This window comes from Pseudophryne corroboree, chromosome 7, assembly GCF_028390025.1.
Source record: "Pseudophryne corroboree isolate aPseCor3 chromosome 7, aPseCor3.hap2, whole genome shotgun sequence".
NCBI classification, from domain to species: Eukaryota; Metazoa; Chordata; class Amphibia; order Anura; family Myobatrachidae; genus Pseudophryne; species Pseudophryne corroboree.
In genome coordinates, this window is record NC_086450.1 from 504000291 (window position 1) to 504017364 (window position 17074).

Below are 17074 nucleotides of genomic sequence, written 5' to 3' on the forward strand. Positions count from 1 at the left end.
TCTCCCGCTTCCTCTCCCTTTCTCATCTGCAGATTCTCCCGCTTCCTCTCCCTTTCTCACCTGCAGATTCTTCCACTTCCTCTCTCTTTCTCACCTGCAGAAGCTCCCGCTTCATCTCCCTATCTCACCTGCAAATTCTCCCACTTCCTCTCCCTTTCTCACCTGCAGAAGCTCCCGCTTCCTCTCCCTTTCTCACCTGCAGATTCTCCCGCTTCTTCTCCCTTTCTCACCTGCAGATTCTCCCACTTCCTCTCCCTTTCTCACCTGCAGATTCTCCCACTTCCTCTCCCTTTCTCACCTGCAGATTCTCCCACTTCCTCTCCCTTTCTCACCTGCAGACGCTCCCACTTCCTCTCCCTTTCACTCCTGCAGAAGCTCCCGCTTCCTGTCCCTACCTCATCTGCAGAGTCTCCCGCTTCCTCTCCCTTTCTCACCTGCAGATTCTCCCGCTTCTTCTCCCTTTCTCACCTGCAGATTCTCCCACTTCCTCTCCCTTTCTCGCCTGCAGATTCTACCACTTCCTCTCCCTTTCTCACCTGCAGACGCTCCCACTTCCTCTCCCTTTCTCTCCTGCAGAAGCTCCCGCTTCCTGTCCCTACCTCACCTGCAGAGTCTCCTGTCCTCTCCCTTTCTCACCTGCAGACGCTCCCGCTTCCTCTACCTTTCTCACCTGCAGATTCTCCCACTTCCTCTCCCTTTCTCACTTGCAGATTCTCCCACTTCCTCTCCCTTTCTGACCTGCAGAAGCTCCCGTTTCCTCTCCCTACCTCACCTGCAGACGCTCCCGCTTCTTCTCCCCTTCTCACCTGCAGACGCTCCCGCTTCTTCTCCCCTTCTCACCTGCAGACGCTCCCGCTTCTTCTCCCCTTCTCACCTGCAGACGCTCCCGCTTCTTCTCCCCTTCTCACCTGCAGACGCTCCCGCTTCCTCTCCCTTTCTCATCTGCAGATTCTCCCGCTTCCTTTCCCTTTCTCACCTGCAGATTCTCCCGCTTCCTCTCCCTACCTCACCTGCAGAGTCTCCTGTCCTCTCCCTTTCTCACCTGCAGATTCTCCCGCTTCCTCTCCCTTTCTCACCTGCAGATTCTCCCGCTTCCTCTCCCTTTCTCACCTGCAGACGCTCCCGCTTCCTCTCCCTTTCTCACCTGCAGACGCTCCAGCTTCCTCCCCTTTCTCACCTGCAGATTCTCCCGCTGCTTCTCCCTTTCTCACCTGCAGAAGCTCCCGCTTTCTCTCCCTTTCCCATCTGCAGATTCTCCCGCTTCCTCTCCCTTTCTCACCTGCAGATTCTCCCACTTCCTCTCCCTATCTCACCTGCAGATTCTCCCACTTCCTCTCCCTTTCTCACCTGCAGAAGCTCCCGCTTTCTCTCCCTTTCTCACCTGCAGAAGCTCCCGCTTCCTCTCCCTACCTCACCTGCAGAGTCTCCCGCTTCCTCTCCCTTTCTCACCTGCAGATTCTCCAGCTTCTTCTCCCTTTCTCATCTGCAGACGCTCCCGCTTCCTCTCCCTTTCTCATCTGCGGATTCTCCCGCTTCCTCTCCCTTTCTCACCTGCAGATTCTCCCACTTCCTCTCCCTATCTCACCTGCAGACGCTCCCGCTTCCTCTCCCTATCTCACCTGCAGACGCTCCCGCTTCCTCTTCCTTTCTCACTGTCACGATCCGGGTATCTGGATGCCATTACTTGCCTTTTAGATGTCTCCTGAGGCTGGCTCAGCGTTCCAGGGCCGGATTTCATCTGTAATACTGATGTCCACATTCTGCTTCCCTCTCCTGTCACCCTGAGACGCTGTCAAAGCGGAGCCATGTTTACTTCCTGAATGGCGTCTCCCATCCTCCGCGGCCTCCGCCGCCATTCCTGTGTTTCAGTATACAGGATATCAGAGTGGCGCCTCATGCCAGCCGCGGCCTCCGCTGTCGTCCGCGTGGTTCTAGTGTGCAGTCATCAGTCTGGCGTCTCCTGTCCTTTGTGGCCGGCGCCGCCATTGCTGCTAAGTTTCCACATGGATTACCAAACCAACTTTCCCTCCAAGTGCCTACATGGGCGCAGCCATGTTGGATTCTGTCACCTGTTCAATTTCCACGTATCCGTTGCTCCACTGAAATCTGCATAATGGCTTCCTTGCTGCAGGTATAAGTATTCTGTGCCTGAGCAAGGAAGGCGTCAGTGCTTTGGTTGTCAAACCTAGTTCCAGTCTGTCTCTCTCCTGTGGTTGTTTTCCAGGTTCCAGTTCCTGTCTCCAAGCTTCCACTAAAGAGACCCGCTCCAGTCTACCACCTGCGGTGCAGCCTGACTCTCCAGTCCTCTGGGACTCATCCGTTTCCAGCTACAGATTCACCTGCTTCCAGCACTTAGCTTCCAGCAGAGATCAGTTCATCTTAAAGTGCCGGTACCATTTCTGCAGATTTCCATTTACCACCGGTACTGATATTTCACCGCTCTCAAGCTCCATATATCATTTGTATTTCATCGCTCTCTAGCTTCATTTATCATTTGGCTGGTTCCATCCAGTATCCACTCCGTGTCTACATCTGTCTGGTTCCAACCAGTACCCACAGCAGCCATTTTATCTACAGCAGCCCAGCTTCCCATGGAACATCAGCTGGTATGATCCTGGGCTATCTCCATTACTACAGTCGGGCCTGGTAAGGACTTTCCATCTAGAGGACAATAAGAACTGTACCCATACTACCAGAGCCCTGTGGCCATTGCCATCCTGTAGTACCCAGGAACTGTGTTATATTACTGCTGATTTTACGTTTTTCTTTTACTACTGCTGTGTTGCATGGAGTTTGTCAAATAAACATCATTGACTTTTATCTTGGTTGTCGTGGTCACGCCTTCGGGCAATCTTCCTACGTGTAACTTACATGTCCAGGGGTCTGATACAACCTCCCAGGTTTCTCTACACCTCAGCCCCTACAACTGAGGCTGCCTCCCGTCAGCTCAGGCCCTCAGTTGTGACAGTAAGCACTGACCATATGAATCCAGCCGGAGACCAGGATCAAGCGGCCAGGCCGATGCAAGAACTAGCAGCCAGACTCGAACATCAGGATGCTGCACAGGGCCACATCATCCGCTGTCTCCAGGATCTCTCTACTCGGCTGGATGGGATTCAGACAACCCTCCGTGGATCAGGCGCGTCCGGTGCGTCACCCACAGTGATTCCAGCTGTAACCCCACCCACCTTACCCATTTCTGCTCCACGTCTTCATCTTCCAACACCAGCAAAATTTGACGGATCTCCAAGATTCTGCAGGGGATTTCTCAACCAGTGTGAAATCCATTTTGAGCTACAACCTGGCAATTTCCCCAGTGATCGTACTAAAATTGCCTACATTATTTCTCTTCTCAGTGGCTCAGCCCTTGATTGGGCATCACCGTTATGGGAGAAGTCTGATACCCTGCTGTCCTCCTATACTGATTTTGTAACAACATTCAGGCGCATCTTCGACGAGCCAGGCCGGGTAACTTCAGCTTCATCTGAGATTCTCCGTTTACGCCAGGGATCGCGTACTGTAGGACAGTATCTTATACAGTTCAAGATCCTGGCATCCGAACTGGCATGGAACGACGATGCCCTGTATGCTGCATTCTGGCATGGCTTATCAGAGCGCATCAAGGATGAGTTAGCTACCAGAGACTTGCCCTCTAAGTTGGATGAGCTAATCTCACTATGCACGAAAGTTGATCTACGGTTCAGAGAAAGAGCAACTGAGCGAGGAAGATCATCTGCTCCAAAATCTTCTGCTCCTCCTCCTCGTCAACCGTCTCCATCCAAAGATGAGCCCATGCAAATTGGTCGTTCCCGTCTATCTCCTGCTGAGCGCCGAAGACGTCTTTCTGAGTCTCTCAGTCTCTACTGTGCAGCTCCGTCTCACACCATCAATGCCTGTCCCAAACGTCCGGGAAACTTCAAATCCTAGCTCGCCAGGGAGAGGGCCGGCTAGGAGTAATGATCTCCTCTCCATCTCCTCATGATTGTAACCTGCCAGTCTCGCTTCAAATTGCTCAACGTTACAGGAACGTCATTGCCCTCCTAGATTCCGGAGCAGCTGGGAATTTCATGACTGAAGCATATGTTAAACGGTGGTCCCTACCCACCGAGAGATTTCCCTTGTCCATTTCCTTGACTGCCGTGGATGGTAGTAAGATTTTTGACGCAGTTATTTCTCTAAGGACTCTACCAGTTCGTCTGAGAGTGGGAGTTCTTCATTCAGAATTTATTTATTTTCTAGTGATTCCAAGAGCCACACATCCAGTGGTTTTGGGCCTTCCATGGCTCCGTCTCCACAATCCATCGATTGACTGGACGACTACGCAAATACTGGCATGGGGTCCCTCCTGTGCTGAGACATGTTTGTTTAAAGTACTTCTTGTTTGTTCTTCCTCCTCCAGGTCGTCTGATGTTCCACCTCCTCCATATCAAGACTACACGGACGTGTTCAGTAAAGCTTCTGCTGATGTCCTTCCTCCTCATAGGGAATGGGACTGTCCAATTGATCTCATCCCAGGGAAGGTTCCACCTCAAGGCCGAACTTATCCGTTGTCCTTACCAGAGACGCATTCCATGGAGGTGTACATCAAAGAGAATCTGGCGAAGGGTTTTATTCGACCTTCCTCTTCTCCAGCTGGCGCAGGCTTCTTTTTCGTAAAGAAGAAAGACGGTGGCCTGCGGCCGTGCATCGACTACAGAGGTTTGAACGACATTACCATCAAGAACCGATATCTTTTACCCCTGATTACACAGCTCTTCGATAGAGTTAGCGGAGCAACCATCTTTACAAAGTTGGATTTGAGGGGTGCCTACAATCTCATCCGGATCCGTGAGGGTGACGAGTGGAAGACCGCCTTTAACACCTGTGATGGACATTATGAGTACCTCGTCATGCCCTTCGGATTGAGCAACGCTCCAGCTGTCTTCCAGCATTTCGTGAATGAGATCTTCAGAGACATCTTATACCGCCATGTCGTGGTTTATCTAGATGATATCCTTATCTTTGCCAATAATCTAGAGGAACATCGTTTCGGGGTAAAGGAGATTCTGTCCCGTCTCTGGCCCTCATTCCGAGTTGATCGGTCGCAAGGCGAATTTAGCAGAGTTACACACGCTAAGCCGCCGCCTACTGGGAGTGAATCTTAGCTTCTTAAAATTGCGACCGATGTATTCGCAATAATGCGATTACTAACTACTTAGCAGTTTCAGAGTAGCTCCAGACTTACTCTGCCTGTGCGATCATTTCAGTGCTTGTCGTTCCTGGTTGACGTCACAAACACACCCAGCGTTCGCCCAGGCACTCCCACCGTTTCTCCGGCCACTCCTGCGTTTTTTCCGGAAACGGTAGCGTTTTCAGCCACACGCCCCTGAAACGCCGTGTTTCCGCCCAGTAACACCCATTTCCTGTCAATCACATTACGATCGCCGGAGCGAAGAAAAAGCCGTGAGTAAAAATACTTTCTTCATAGTAAAGTTACTTGGCGCAGTCGCAGTGCGAACATTGCGCATGCGTACTAAGCGGATTTTCACTGCGATGCGATGAAAAATACCGAGCGAACAACTCGGAATGAGGGCCTCTGTGTCAATCATCTCTATTGCAAATTAGAGAAATGTGTCTTTGAAGTCAAATCCATTCCGTTTCTAGGTTACATTGTGTCCGGTTCCGGACTAGAGATGGATCCTGAGAAACTACAAGCAATCCAGAATTGGCCGATACCCTTAACCCTCAAAGGGGTCCAGAGGTTCTTAGGGTTCGCCAATTACTACAGAAAGTTTATACGAGACTTTTCCACCATTGTGGCGCCTATCACTGCGTTGACTAAGAAGGGTGCTAATCCGTCTAAGTGGTCTGAAGAAGCTACACAAGCTTTTCATCTATTAAAACAACGGTTCATCTCTGCACCAGTTCTGAAACAGCCCGACATCGACTCTCCTTTCATCTTAGAGGTGGATGCCTCCTCCGTTGGAGTAGGAGCGGTGTTATCCCAGAGGGCTAAAGATGGCCATCTACATCCTTGCAGTTTTTTCTCCCGGAAGTTCTCCCCAGCTGAGCGCAACTATGCCATTGGCGAACAGGAGTTGCTAGCCATCAAGCTCGCTCCAGAGGAGTGGAGATATCTGTTGGAGGGAGCTTCTCATTCAATCACTATACTTACCGACCACAAGAATCTTTTATATCTGAAAAGCGCACAATGTCTTAACCCTCGTCAGGCCAGATGGGCACTTTTCTTTTCCAGGTTCGACTTTAAACTCCAGTTCTGTCCGGGTTCTCAGAATCGCAAGGCCGATGCCCTTTCCCGCTCTTGGGAGCAAGAAAATGAGTCAGAGTCTTCAGACAAGCATCCTATTATTAATCCGTTGGCATTCTCCACGGTAGGGATGGACTCTACGCCCCCACCAGGGAAAAGTATTGTGAAGCCGGTGTTAAGGAAGAAGCTCATGCATTGGGCCCATGCTTCCCGTTTTGCCGGACATACAGGCATTCAAAAAACCCTTGAGTTTATCTCTAGGTCCTATTGGTGGCCAACTCTGAAGAAGGACGTCATGGAGTTTATTGCATCTTGCCCAAAGTGTGCCCAACACAAAGTATCCCGCCAGTCTCCTGCGGGGCAACTGGTTCCATTATCTGTTCCCCGTCGACCGTGGACTCATTTGTCGATGGACTTTGTTACAGACCTGCCTATGTGCAACAAGTTCAATACCATCTGGGTGGTAGTTGACCGGTTCACCAAGATGGCACATTTTATTCCTCTCACCGGTCTTCCGTCAGCTTCCAAGTTGGCTCAAGTGTTCATACAAGAGATCTTCCGACTCCACGGTCTTCCTGAAGAGATCATCTCAGATCGAGGAGTACAATTCGTAGCCAAATTCTGGCGAAGTTTGTGTCAAGCCCTCCAAGTCAAACTAAAGTTTTCCACAGCTTACCATCCTCAGACCAATGGTCAAACTGAGAGGGTGAATCAGGACTTGGAGGCCTTCCTCCGCATCTATGTGTCTTCCTCTCAAGATGACTGGGTTCAACTACTTCCCTGGGCCGAGTTCTGCCATAACAACCAATATCATTTCTCATCTTCTTCAACACCATTCTTCACTAACTATGGATTCCACCCTAAAGTTCCAGAATTCCAACCGCTTCCAGCAACTTCTGTTCTAGCAGTGGATATCACCTTGCGTCAGTTTGCAAACAACTGGAAGAATGTACGAGCGGCTCTGCTCAAAGCATCGTTCAGGTACAAGAAGTTTGCTGATAAGAAGCGTAGAGCGGTTCCTGCTCTCAAGGTGGGTGATCGTGTGTGGTTGTCCACGAAGAATTTGAGGTTAAGAGTTCCCAGCATGAAGTTTGCACCTCGTTACATCGGTCCTTTCAAAATTGAACAAGTCATCAATCCTGTTGCTTACAGACTTCAGTTACCTCCCTTCTTAAAAATACCTAGAACATTCCATGTTTCCCTTTTGAAACCGCTGATTCTGAATCGGTTTCATTCTACACTTCCTCCGGCTCCGAAAGTCCAGACTCAACGGGGAGTTGAGTATGAAGTTGCCAAGATTCTGGACTCACGTCACCGTTACGGTCAATTACAGTATCTTATTGACTGGAAGGGCTATGGTCCTGAGGAACGCTCTTGGACCAATGCTTCAGATGTCCATGCTCCTGCCTTGGTCCGGAATTTCCACTCCAAGTTTCCTCCAAAGCCGAAGAAGTGTCCTGGGGCCACTCCTAAAGGGGGGGGGGGGGGGGGGTGCTGTCACGATCCGGGTATCTGGACGCCATTACTTGCCTTTTAGATGTCTCCTGAGGCTGGCTCAGCGTTCCAGGGCCGGATTTCATCTGTAATACTGATGTCCACATTCTGCTTCCCTCTCCTGTCACAGCGGCGCCATGTTTACTTCCTGAATGGCGTCTCCCGTCCTCCGCGGCCTCCGCCGCCGTTCCTGTGTTTCAGTATACAGGATATCAGAGTGGCGCCTCATGCCAGCCGCGGCCTCCGCTGTCGTCCGCGTGGTTTTAGTGTGCAGTCATCAGTCTGGCGTCTCCTGTCCTCTGTGGCCGGCGCCGCCATTGCTGCTAAGTTTCCACATGGATTACCAAACCAACTTTCCCTCCAAGTGCCTACATGGGCGCAGCCATGTTGGATTCTGTCACCTGTTCAATTTCCACGTATCCGTTGCTCCACTGAAATCTGCATAATTGCCTAGCCAATCCCTTCCTTGCTGCAGGTATAAGTATTCTGTGCCTGAGCAAGGAAGGCGTCAGTGCTTTGGTTGTCAAACCTAGTTCCAGTCTGTCTCTCTCCTGTGGTTGTTTTCCAGGTTCCAGTTCCTGTCTCCAAGCTTCCACTAAAGAGACCCGCTCCAGTCTACCACCTGCGGTGCAGCCTGACTCTCCAGTCCTCTGGGACTCATCCGTTTCCAGCTACAGATTCACCTGCTTCCAGCACTTAGCTTCCAGCAGAGATCAGTTCATCTTAAAGTGCCGGTACCATTTCTGCAGATTTCCATTTACCACCGGTACTGATATTTCACCGCTCTCAAGCTCCATATATCATTTGTATTTCATCGCTCTCTAGCTTCATTTATCATTTGGCTGGTTCCATCCAGTATCCACTCCGTGTCTACATCTGTCTGGTTCCAACCAGTACCCACAGCAGCCATTTTATCTACAGCAGCCCAGCTTCCCATGGAACATCAGCTGGTATGATCCTGGGCTATCTCCATTACTACAGTCGGGCCTGGTAAGGACTTTCCATCTAGAGGACAATAAGAACTGTACCCATACTACCAGAGCCCTGTGGCCATTGCCATCCTGTAGTACCCAGGAACTGTGTTATATTACTGCTGATTTTACGTTTTTCTTTCACTACTGCTGTGTTGCATGGAGTTTGTCAAATAAACATCATTGACTTTTATCTTGGTTGTCGTGGTCACGCCTTCGGGCAATCTTCCTACGTGTAACTTACATGTCCAGGGGTCTGATACAACCTCCCAGGTTTCTCTACACCTCAGCCCCTACAACTGAGGCTGCCTCCCGTCAGCTCAGGCCCTCAGTTGTGACACTCACCTGCAGACGCTCCCGCTTCCTCTCCCTTTCTCATCTGCAGATTCTCCCGCTTCCTCTCCCTTTCTCACCTGCAGATTCTCCCACTTCCTCTCTCTTTCTCACCTGCAGAAGCTCCCGCTTCCTCTCCCTTTCTCTCCTGCAGAAGCTCCCGCTTCCTCTCCCTATCTCACCTGCAGAGTCTCCCGCTTCCTCTCCCTTTCTCACCTGCAGATTCTCCCGCTTCTTCTCCCTTTCTCACCTGCAGACGCTCCCGTTTCCTCTCCCTTTCTCATCTGCAGATTCTCCCGCTTCCTCTCCCTTTCTCACCTGCAGATTCTCCCACTTCCTCTCCCTTTCTCACCTGCAGACGCTCCCGCTTCCTCTCCCTTTCTCTCCTGCAGAAGCTCCCGCTTCCTCTCCCTACCTCACCTGCAGAGTCTCCTGTCCTCTCCCTTTCTCACCTGCAGATTCTCCCGCTTCTTCTCCCTTTCTCACCTGCAGACGCTCCCGCTTCCTCTCCCTTTCTCATCTGCAGATTCTCCCGCTTCCCTCTCCCTTTCTCACCTGCAGACGCTCCCGCTTCCTCTCCCTTTCTCACCTGCAGATTCTCCCACTTCCTATCTCTTTCTCACCTGCAGACGCTCCCGCTTCCTCTCCCTTTCTCACCTGCAGACGCTCCCGCTTCCTCTCCCTTTCTCACCTGCAGACGCTCCCGCTTCCTCTCCCTATCTCACCTGCAGACGCTCCCGCTTCTTCTCCCCTTCTCACCTGCAGACGCTCCCGCTTCCTCTCCCTTTCTCATCTGCAGATTCTCCCGCTTCCTCACCTGCAGATTCTCCCACTTCCTCTCCCTTTCTCACCTGCAGAAGCTCCCGCTTCCTCTCCCTACCTCACCTGCAGAGTCTCCTGTCCTCTCCCTTTCTCACCTGCAGATTCTCCCGCTTCTTCTCCCTTTCTCAACTGCAGACGCTCCCGCTTCCTCTCCCTTTCTCACCTGCAGACACTCCCGCTTCCTCTCCCTTTCTCACATGCAGACGCTCCCGCTTCCTCCCCTTTCTCACCTGCAGATTCTCCAGCTTCTTCTCCCTATCTCACCTGCAGATTCTCCCGCTTCTTCTCCCTATCTCACCTGCAGATTCTCCCGCTTCTTCTCCCTATCTCACCTGCAGATTCTCCTGCTTCCTTTCCCTACCTCACCTGCAGATTCTCCCGCTTCCTCTCCCTTTCTCACCTGCCAACTCTCCCGCTTCCTCTCCCTTTCTCACCTGCAGACTCTCCCGCTTCCTCTCCGCTTCCTCTCCCTATCTCACCTGCAGACGCTCCCGCTTCCTCTCCCTATCTCACCTGCAGACACTCCCGCTTCCTTTCCCTACCTCACCTGCAGATTCGCCAGCTTCCTCTCCCTTTCTCACCTGCAGACTCTCCTGTTTCCTCCACGACCCAGTCAGAATCTGCTCCATATCTGGATCAATGTCCAGTGCGTCGCCGCAGACATGGGGGCCGGAGATCTTCCTGCCAAGGGGAAATCAGAACAGTGAGAAACACACCTAACGTCACAGCGCAGAGGTCTCATTGCTGCAGCTTATTACCTCAGGGAGTGCTTCTGTCTGATGTCCCAGAACTGGCAGAGGAGACATAATGAGACACCTTCAGTAAAGTAATATATATACTAATGGGCGTGATTATAACAGGACACTATGGGGCAGATGTACTAAGCTTTGGAGTGAGATAAAGTGGAGAGAGCTAAAGTACCAACCAATCAGCTCCTAACTGTCTCAAACATTCCGTAACATGACAGGAGCGGATTGGCTGGTACTTTATCTCTCTCCATGGCTTACTAGAACTCCCCCATGTGAGATAAAGTTGCTGCTAAGCCCCCTTTCTCTGTGATGGAGTGCTATGTGCGATGGAGTGCTATACATTACATTAGTCCTCTCTGTAGAACCGTATATTTATTTATTAGCAGTTTCTTATATAGCGCAGCATATTCCGTTGCGCTTTACAATTAGAACAACAGTAATAGAACAAAACTGGGTAAAAACAGACAGACATAGAGGTAGGAAGGCCCTGCTCGCAAGCTTACACTCTATAGCTGTATGATTACATGAAATCCGCACACCTGTGTGGCTGCAGCTACTGTGCGCTCACCTGCACCGTGTCGTCCCAGCCTCCCGATATAAAGCTTTCCTCACTGCCGGGGTGGAATGTCAGTCCGAAGACGCGGGAGCGGTGTCCATCCATCACGGACAGAGATGGGCTGAGACACACACAAGGTACATCTGAAGCCATTAATATAACATAAAAGGTGAAAGGGTAACGTGACGATGGCTGTATAACAGTACCAAAAATGCTGGAGGTGTACTCACAACCAAAGTGCTATGTATGGATATACTGACAGTACAGACTGACATATATACAGAAAGGGGTTTGGTATATTGTTCATACATATACATTCATCACCTTGTGGTCTAGAGGTGACTTCCCAGGTTCAGCGGGTCCATTGGCTACAGCGGTGTCTTCCGGTTTCGGCAGTCAGCCGAAGGTTACTTGCTGCTGGATGTAAGTATTACTAACCTCTAAGCCTCTGCTGCCACAGCCTAACCCTAACCCTCTGCTGCTGCAGCCTAACCCTAACCCTCCGCTCCGGTAGCCTAACCCTAACCCTCCGTTGCCACAGCCTAACCCTCTGTTGCCGCAGCCTAACCCTAACCCTCCGCTGCCGCAGCCTAACCTTAGCCCTCTACTGCCACAGCCTAATCCTAACCCTCCGCTGCCTAACCCTTACCCTCCTCTGCCGCAGCCTAACCCTCCGTTGCCACAGCCTAGCCCTAAACCTCCGCTGCCGCAGCCTAACCTTAACCCTCTACTGCCGCAGCCTAACCCTAACCCTACACTGCTGCAGCCTAACCCTCCGCTGCCTCAGCCTAGCCCTAACCCTCCGTTGCCGCAGCCTAACCTTAACCCTCTACTGCCGCAGCCTAACCCTCCGCTGCTGCAGCCTAACCCTAACGCTCTGTTGCCGCAGCCTACCCCTAATCCTCCTCTGCTGCAGCCTAACCTTAGCCCTCTACTGCTGCATCCTAACCCTAACCCTCCACTGCCGCAGCCTAACCCTAACCCTCCGCTGCCACAGCCTAACCCTAACCCTCCGCTGCCACAGCCTAACCCTAACCCTATTCCTCTGGTCCTTCCAGAATGTCGACATTTCAATAATGTTGACATAATCACTTTCCACATTGTGGTTTCAACATTATGGCTGCATCCATACAGAAAGTATAAAACTAACAGCGTACTGCATTTATGAGGGCTATGGAAAAGTTGAAGTGAAATATACTGTATGTGAAGGGGTCGGCAATAATGCATACAGGTTATTCATTAATTAATCTTTAATGTAGCTTTAAAGCAGGCATTCCCAACCACGGTCCTCAAGGCACACTAACAGTGCAGGTTTTAGTGATATCCAGGTTTGAGCACAGGTGACTTAATTAGCACCTCAGTTATTTTGATTTAAACATCTCTGCTGCAACCTGGATATCACTAAAACCTGCACTGTTAGTGTGTCTTGAGGACCATGGTTGGGAATGCCTGCTTTAAAGTTATACCATGAAAAACAATATAGCATGTCCGGTCTGCACTTCCGCAATCCGGTCGGTTCGGGTGGCTCACTGTCAGATTTGCCCATGAAAGCTTATACACTTGTGGGGCTGAATATTAGATATCTGGCTGTTCGGTGCTGAGATCTGAGCGGGCACCATTAGGGTAGTTAGCCTGATGGGCGCAGAACGCGCTGGCGTCACGTCGATGCACAGCGGCTTCCTGTAAATCGTGCAGAAGATGACATCATCAGTCACACTCTTACGTCACATAACTCTGGTTTGATCATTCACCTGGCCTGGTGACTACCTCTAGGTCTGTGAGAGCTGCCAGTATCTCTTATGTCCCCGGGGATTAATGTCCCATCAACACTTCTAACTAACCCTCCTCAGTGCTGAGTAATAATTCATGGAATGTGATCAGATGACGCAGCTTCTACTGACAACCCCTCCATGCCACGTGGCCTTCACTGGTGGCCAGTCATGTAACCACACGTGGACTCATCACAAGCGATCAGAGCCTGATCTATTCTGTTCCTATGCCGTGTACATTGCGGGGATGACGCTTAGTGATAACGCCAGGAGCTGGGAGACAGACCTGGGCTGGCAGACGTTCACACAGGTCATGCTCTTGGTATCGTACACCAGGATCTCCTGACTGGATCCTGCAGTGATGAAGTGGCTGCCGGACGGGTTGAAGGTCGCTGCCAGGATCTGACGGTCTTCCCGCAGGTGCCGGACGCAGCTCTGAGTGGACAAGTGCCAGAACTTCACCTGGCCACCGGCATCTGATGGGACAATAAGTAACAGAAATGAGGGAGAAGCTTAGAGGTAATGACAGTATGAAAGAGAAGGACATGTGATCTCCACATAAACTCCATTCTCAGCGGGGACAGAGGGAGGATCCATTACTAGATAGCAGTAGGGAAGGAGTGTTTGGTCTCTTACACGTTGCTAGCAGCAAGTCGCCCATAGAGACGGGTGTGGTGGGGTGAAACCTGAGCGCGGTCACGGGAAGACAGGCTGCTATCGACTGATCATCCCTCAGGGTGTGCAGGCAGCTTCCATCAGACACAGTGTACACCTGCAGAGATACATGCACACTGGCACCATACACAGGGAGCTGTACACTGTGGTACCCGGTAACTGTATATAGTGTTCATTCTAGCACCCTGCACCTTTCAAATCCTGTGCAGTTCCTCTTTCCTGCCTGGGGTGTCGCTCTCTGCTCTGATGCTTCTCAGCACACACAGGTCTGTATCACAGCACTGAGTAACAGATCAGAGTGTGCTGAGAAGCACCACAGCAGAGAGCGACAGCCCTGGCAGGAAAGAGGAACTGCACGGATTTTGAAAGGTGCAGGGTGCTAGAATGAACACTATGTATAGGATAACCCTCCCACTCTAAGACACATGTGCAGATGATTGCACATTTCCATATCTGCTTCCTCACATTACCTTAATGGTCCCACTGACAAGTCCAGCAGCCAGCAGGGTCCCGGATGGGTTGAAGCGGCAGCACATCACCTCCTTGCCACAGTCGCTGCGGAAGAAGGGAAAGACTCTCAGGTGTGGGAGTAGTGGAAACGACAGACAATAAAGCAATGCGTGTAATTACCCCAGACACCCCTCGCTCCCCGCTTACATCTCCCTCTCCAGCTGGACATCCCCCTCTGTGCTGGGATCAGGACGCGGCTCCTCAAAGTCTCCGCCACTGTCTGGGATTAGTGGCTGGGGGGTGTGATAGGTTTGTGAGACCCTCAGCCGCGGTGTCACCAGCAGACCAGACATTGTGTGTTATCTGTAGCAGCAACATAGTATGTATTATTACCAGTTATTTATATAGCGCACACATATTCCGCAGCGCTGTACAGAGAATATTTGCCCATTCACATCAGTCCCTGCCCCAGTGGAGCTTACACTCTATATTCCCTATCACATGTACGCACAGACACATTCACGTGAGAGATACATTTGTTGGGAGCCAATAAACCAACCAGTATATTTTTGGAGTGTGGGAGGAAACCGGAGTACCCGGAGGAAAGTACAGGGAGACTATACAAACTCCACACAGTTACTGCCATGGTGGGAATTTAACCCATGACCTCAGTGCTGTGAGGCAGTAATGTAACCATGATTACACCGTCCATACTTCCCTGCAACATAAACATATACTGTTCTGCATGCCATCTGTATTACATAGAGTACATGCAAATACAGTACACGGGGGGTGAGGGGGCACAGCACAGGGGGGGGGGGTGAGGGGCACAGAGAGGGTGAGGGGGCACAGCACGGGAGGTGAAGGGCACAGGAGGGGTGAGGGGCACAGGGAGGGTGAAGGGGCACAGCACGGGGGGCGAGGTGCACAGGGAGGGTGAGGGGGCAAAGGGATGGTGAGGAGTCACATCACAGGGAGGGTGGGGGGCACAGGGGGGGGGGGTGAGGGGACACAGCACAGGTGGGGTGAGGAAGCAAAGCACAGGGGGGGTGATGGGCACAGGGAGGGGGAACGGGCACAGCATGCGGGGGTGATGAGCACAGTGTGTGTGATGGGGCACAGCACAGGGGGGGTGAGGGGGCACAGGGAGGATGAGGGGGGCACAGCATGGGGGGTGAGGGGGGCACAGCATGGTGGGTGAGGGGGCACAGGGAGGGCGAGGGGGCACAGGGAGTGTGAGGGGGCACAGAACAGGGGGGGTGAGGAGGCACAGTATGTGGATTGAAGGGGCACAGCACAGGGGGGTGAGGGGGTACAGGGAGGGTGAGAGGGGCACAGCATGGGGGGGTGATGGGCACAGGGAATGTGAGGGGGCACAGCATGGGGGGGTGATGGGCACAGGGAATGTGAGGGGGCACAGCACAGGGGGGTGAGGAGGCACAGCATGGGGATTGAGGGGGAACAGCACAGGGGGGGTATGGGCACAGGGAGGGTGAGGGGGGCACAGCACAGGGGGATGAGGGGGGCACAGCATGGGGGGTGAGGGGGCACAGGGAGGGTGAGGGGGCACACCACGGAGGGGGTGGTGAGGGGGCACAGGGAGGGTGAGAGGGCACAGCACGGGAGGGTGATGGGCACAGGGAATATGAGGGGGAACAGCACAGGGGGGGTGAGAAGGCACAGTATGGGGATTGAGGGGGCACAGGCAGGGTGAGGGGAGCGCAGCACGGGGGGTGAGGGGTCACAGGGAGGGTGAGGGGAGCACAGTATGGGGATTGAGGGGGCACATCACAGGGGGGTGAGGGGGCACGGAATATGAGGGGGAACAGCACAGGGGGGTGAGAAGGCACAGTATGGGGATTGAGGGGGGCACATCACAGGGGGGTGAGGGGGCACAGGGAGGGTGAGGGGGCACAGCATGGGGGGCAGTGATGGGCACAGGGAGTGTGAGGGGGCACGGCACAGGGGGTGGGGTGAGGAGGCACAGTATGGGGATTGAGGGGGCACAGCACAGGGGTGGGGTGGGCACAGGGAGGGTGAGGGGGGCACAGCACGATGGGTGAGGGGCACAGGAGGGGTGAGGGGGGCACAGCATGGGGGGTGAGGGGCACAGGAGGGGTGAGGGGGCGATGGGCACAGCATGGAGGGGGTGAGGGGGCACAGCACAGGGGGGGGGCACAGGAGGGGTGAGGGCACAGCACGAGGGGGGGAGGCACAGGAGGGGTGAGGGCACAGCACGGGGGTGAGGGGGCACAGGAGGGGTGAGGGCACATGTGCACACCTTCGTACATGCCCCATGCCAGGAGGGCCAGAATGCTCTGTTGCTGGGCTGCCAGCACCTGAGGGGAAACACCTGTCACCCAGTAAGTAGCTCAGCACAGGTGACAGCGGCCATACAGTTATACAGAGCATTTGTCCCTCCTGCATGTTGGTCAGTACAGCACGGTGTATGTAATGGGGGGATATACAGGTATACCAGGCTGTAGATCCGGGTCTCTCTCCCCCTGCAGCGTCTGCTCGTCTCCTAGGAAACCCGTTGGAAGTGACATCGGAGGGGCGTGGCCTGGGCGGGGTCTCTGGGAGCAGCACAGTGGTCAGTATGTGCCAGTGAGCTGAGTAGTGCTGCTGGTGTGTGATCAGTGTCCCCGCCCCCTGCTCTCTGTGTGACGTCACTGGCAGCTGGGTGCACATGCAGGAGAGAGAGATATGAGAGAGAGATATGACTAGATACATACCCCCCAGCTGGACCTTTTTGTCAGCTCTCCAAGCTTCCATTGACAGCATAAGGAAGGGGGCGTGGCCACGCAGCTGTATCCATGATCACGCCCCCTTTTCGAATTTGTACCGATTTTTCTGTGTAAATTGTTGGAGGTTATGTAGATAGAGATATTAGACACATCGGGGCTGCTGCTGAAGAGGGAGTGCTGTGCCAGTCTGCCTCAATCCCACTACCCATGCCCAGAACTGTGTGCCCACCTATATGTGCCCATACAGATTGGTGTTCGGTT

At 52.7% G+C, this 17074-nt stretch overlaps 1 protein-coding gene across 1 annotated transcript in view; it reads right to left on the reverse strand.

The window, feature by feature from the left end:
• The window catches only part of LOC134945823 (uncharacterized WD repeat-containing protein alr3466-like), a 22311-nt gene extending 5604 nt beyond the window's left edge, over positions 1–16707 (reverse strand). The window contains exons 1-8 of the mRNA XM_063935336.1: positions 16543–16707; positions 14274–14429; positions 14087–14171; positions 13578–13713; positions 13228–13417; positions 11185–11293; positions 10626–10657; positions 10449–10548 (exon numbers count right to left, since the gene is read on the reverse strand). Coding sequence (XP_063791406.1) covers positions 10449–10548; positions 10626–10657; positions 11185–11293; positions 13228–13417; positions 13578–13713; positions 14087–14171; positions 14274–14419 — 798 coding nt within the window. The 5' untranslated portion in view covers positions 14420–14429; positions 16543–16707. The remainder of the gene's footprint in view (positions 1–10448; positions 10549–10625; positions 10658–11184; positions 11294–13227; positions 13418–13577; positions 13714–14086; positions 14172–14273; positions 14430–16542) is intronic.
• Between the last annotated feature and the right edge of the window lie 367 nt (positions 16708–17074).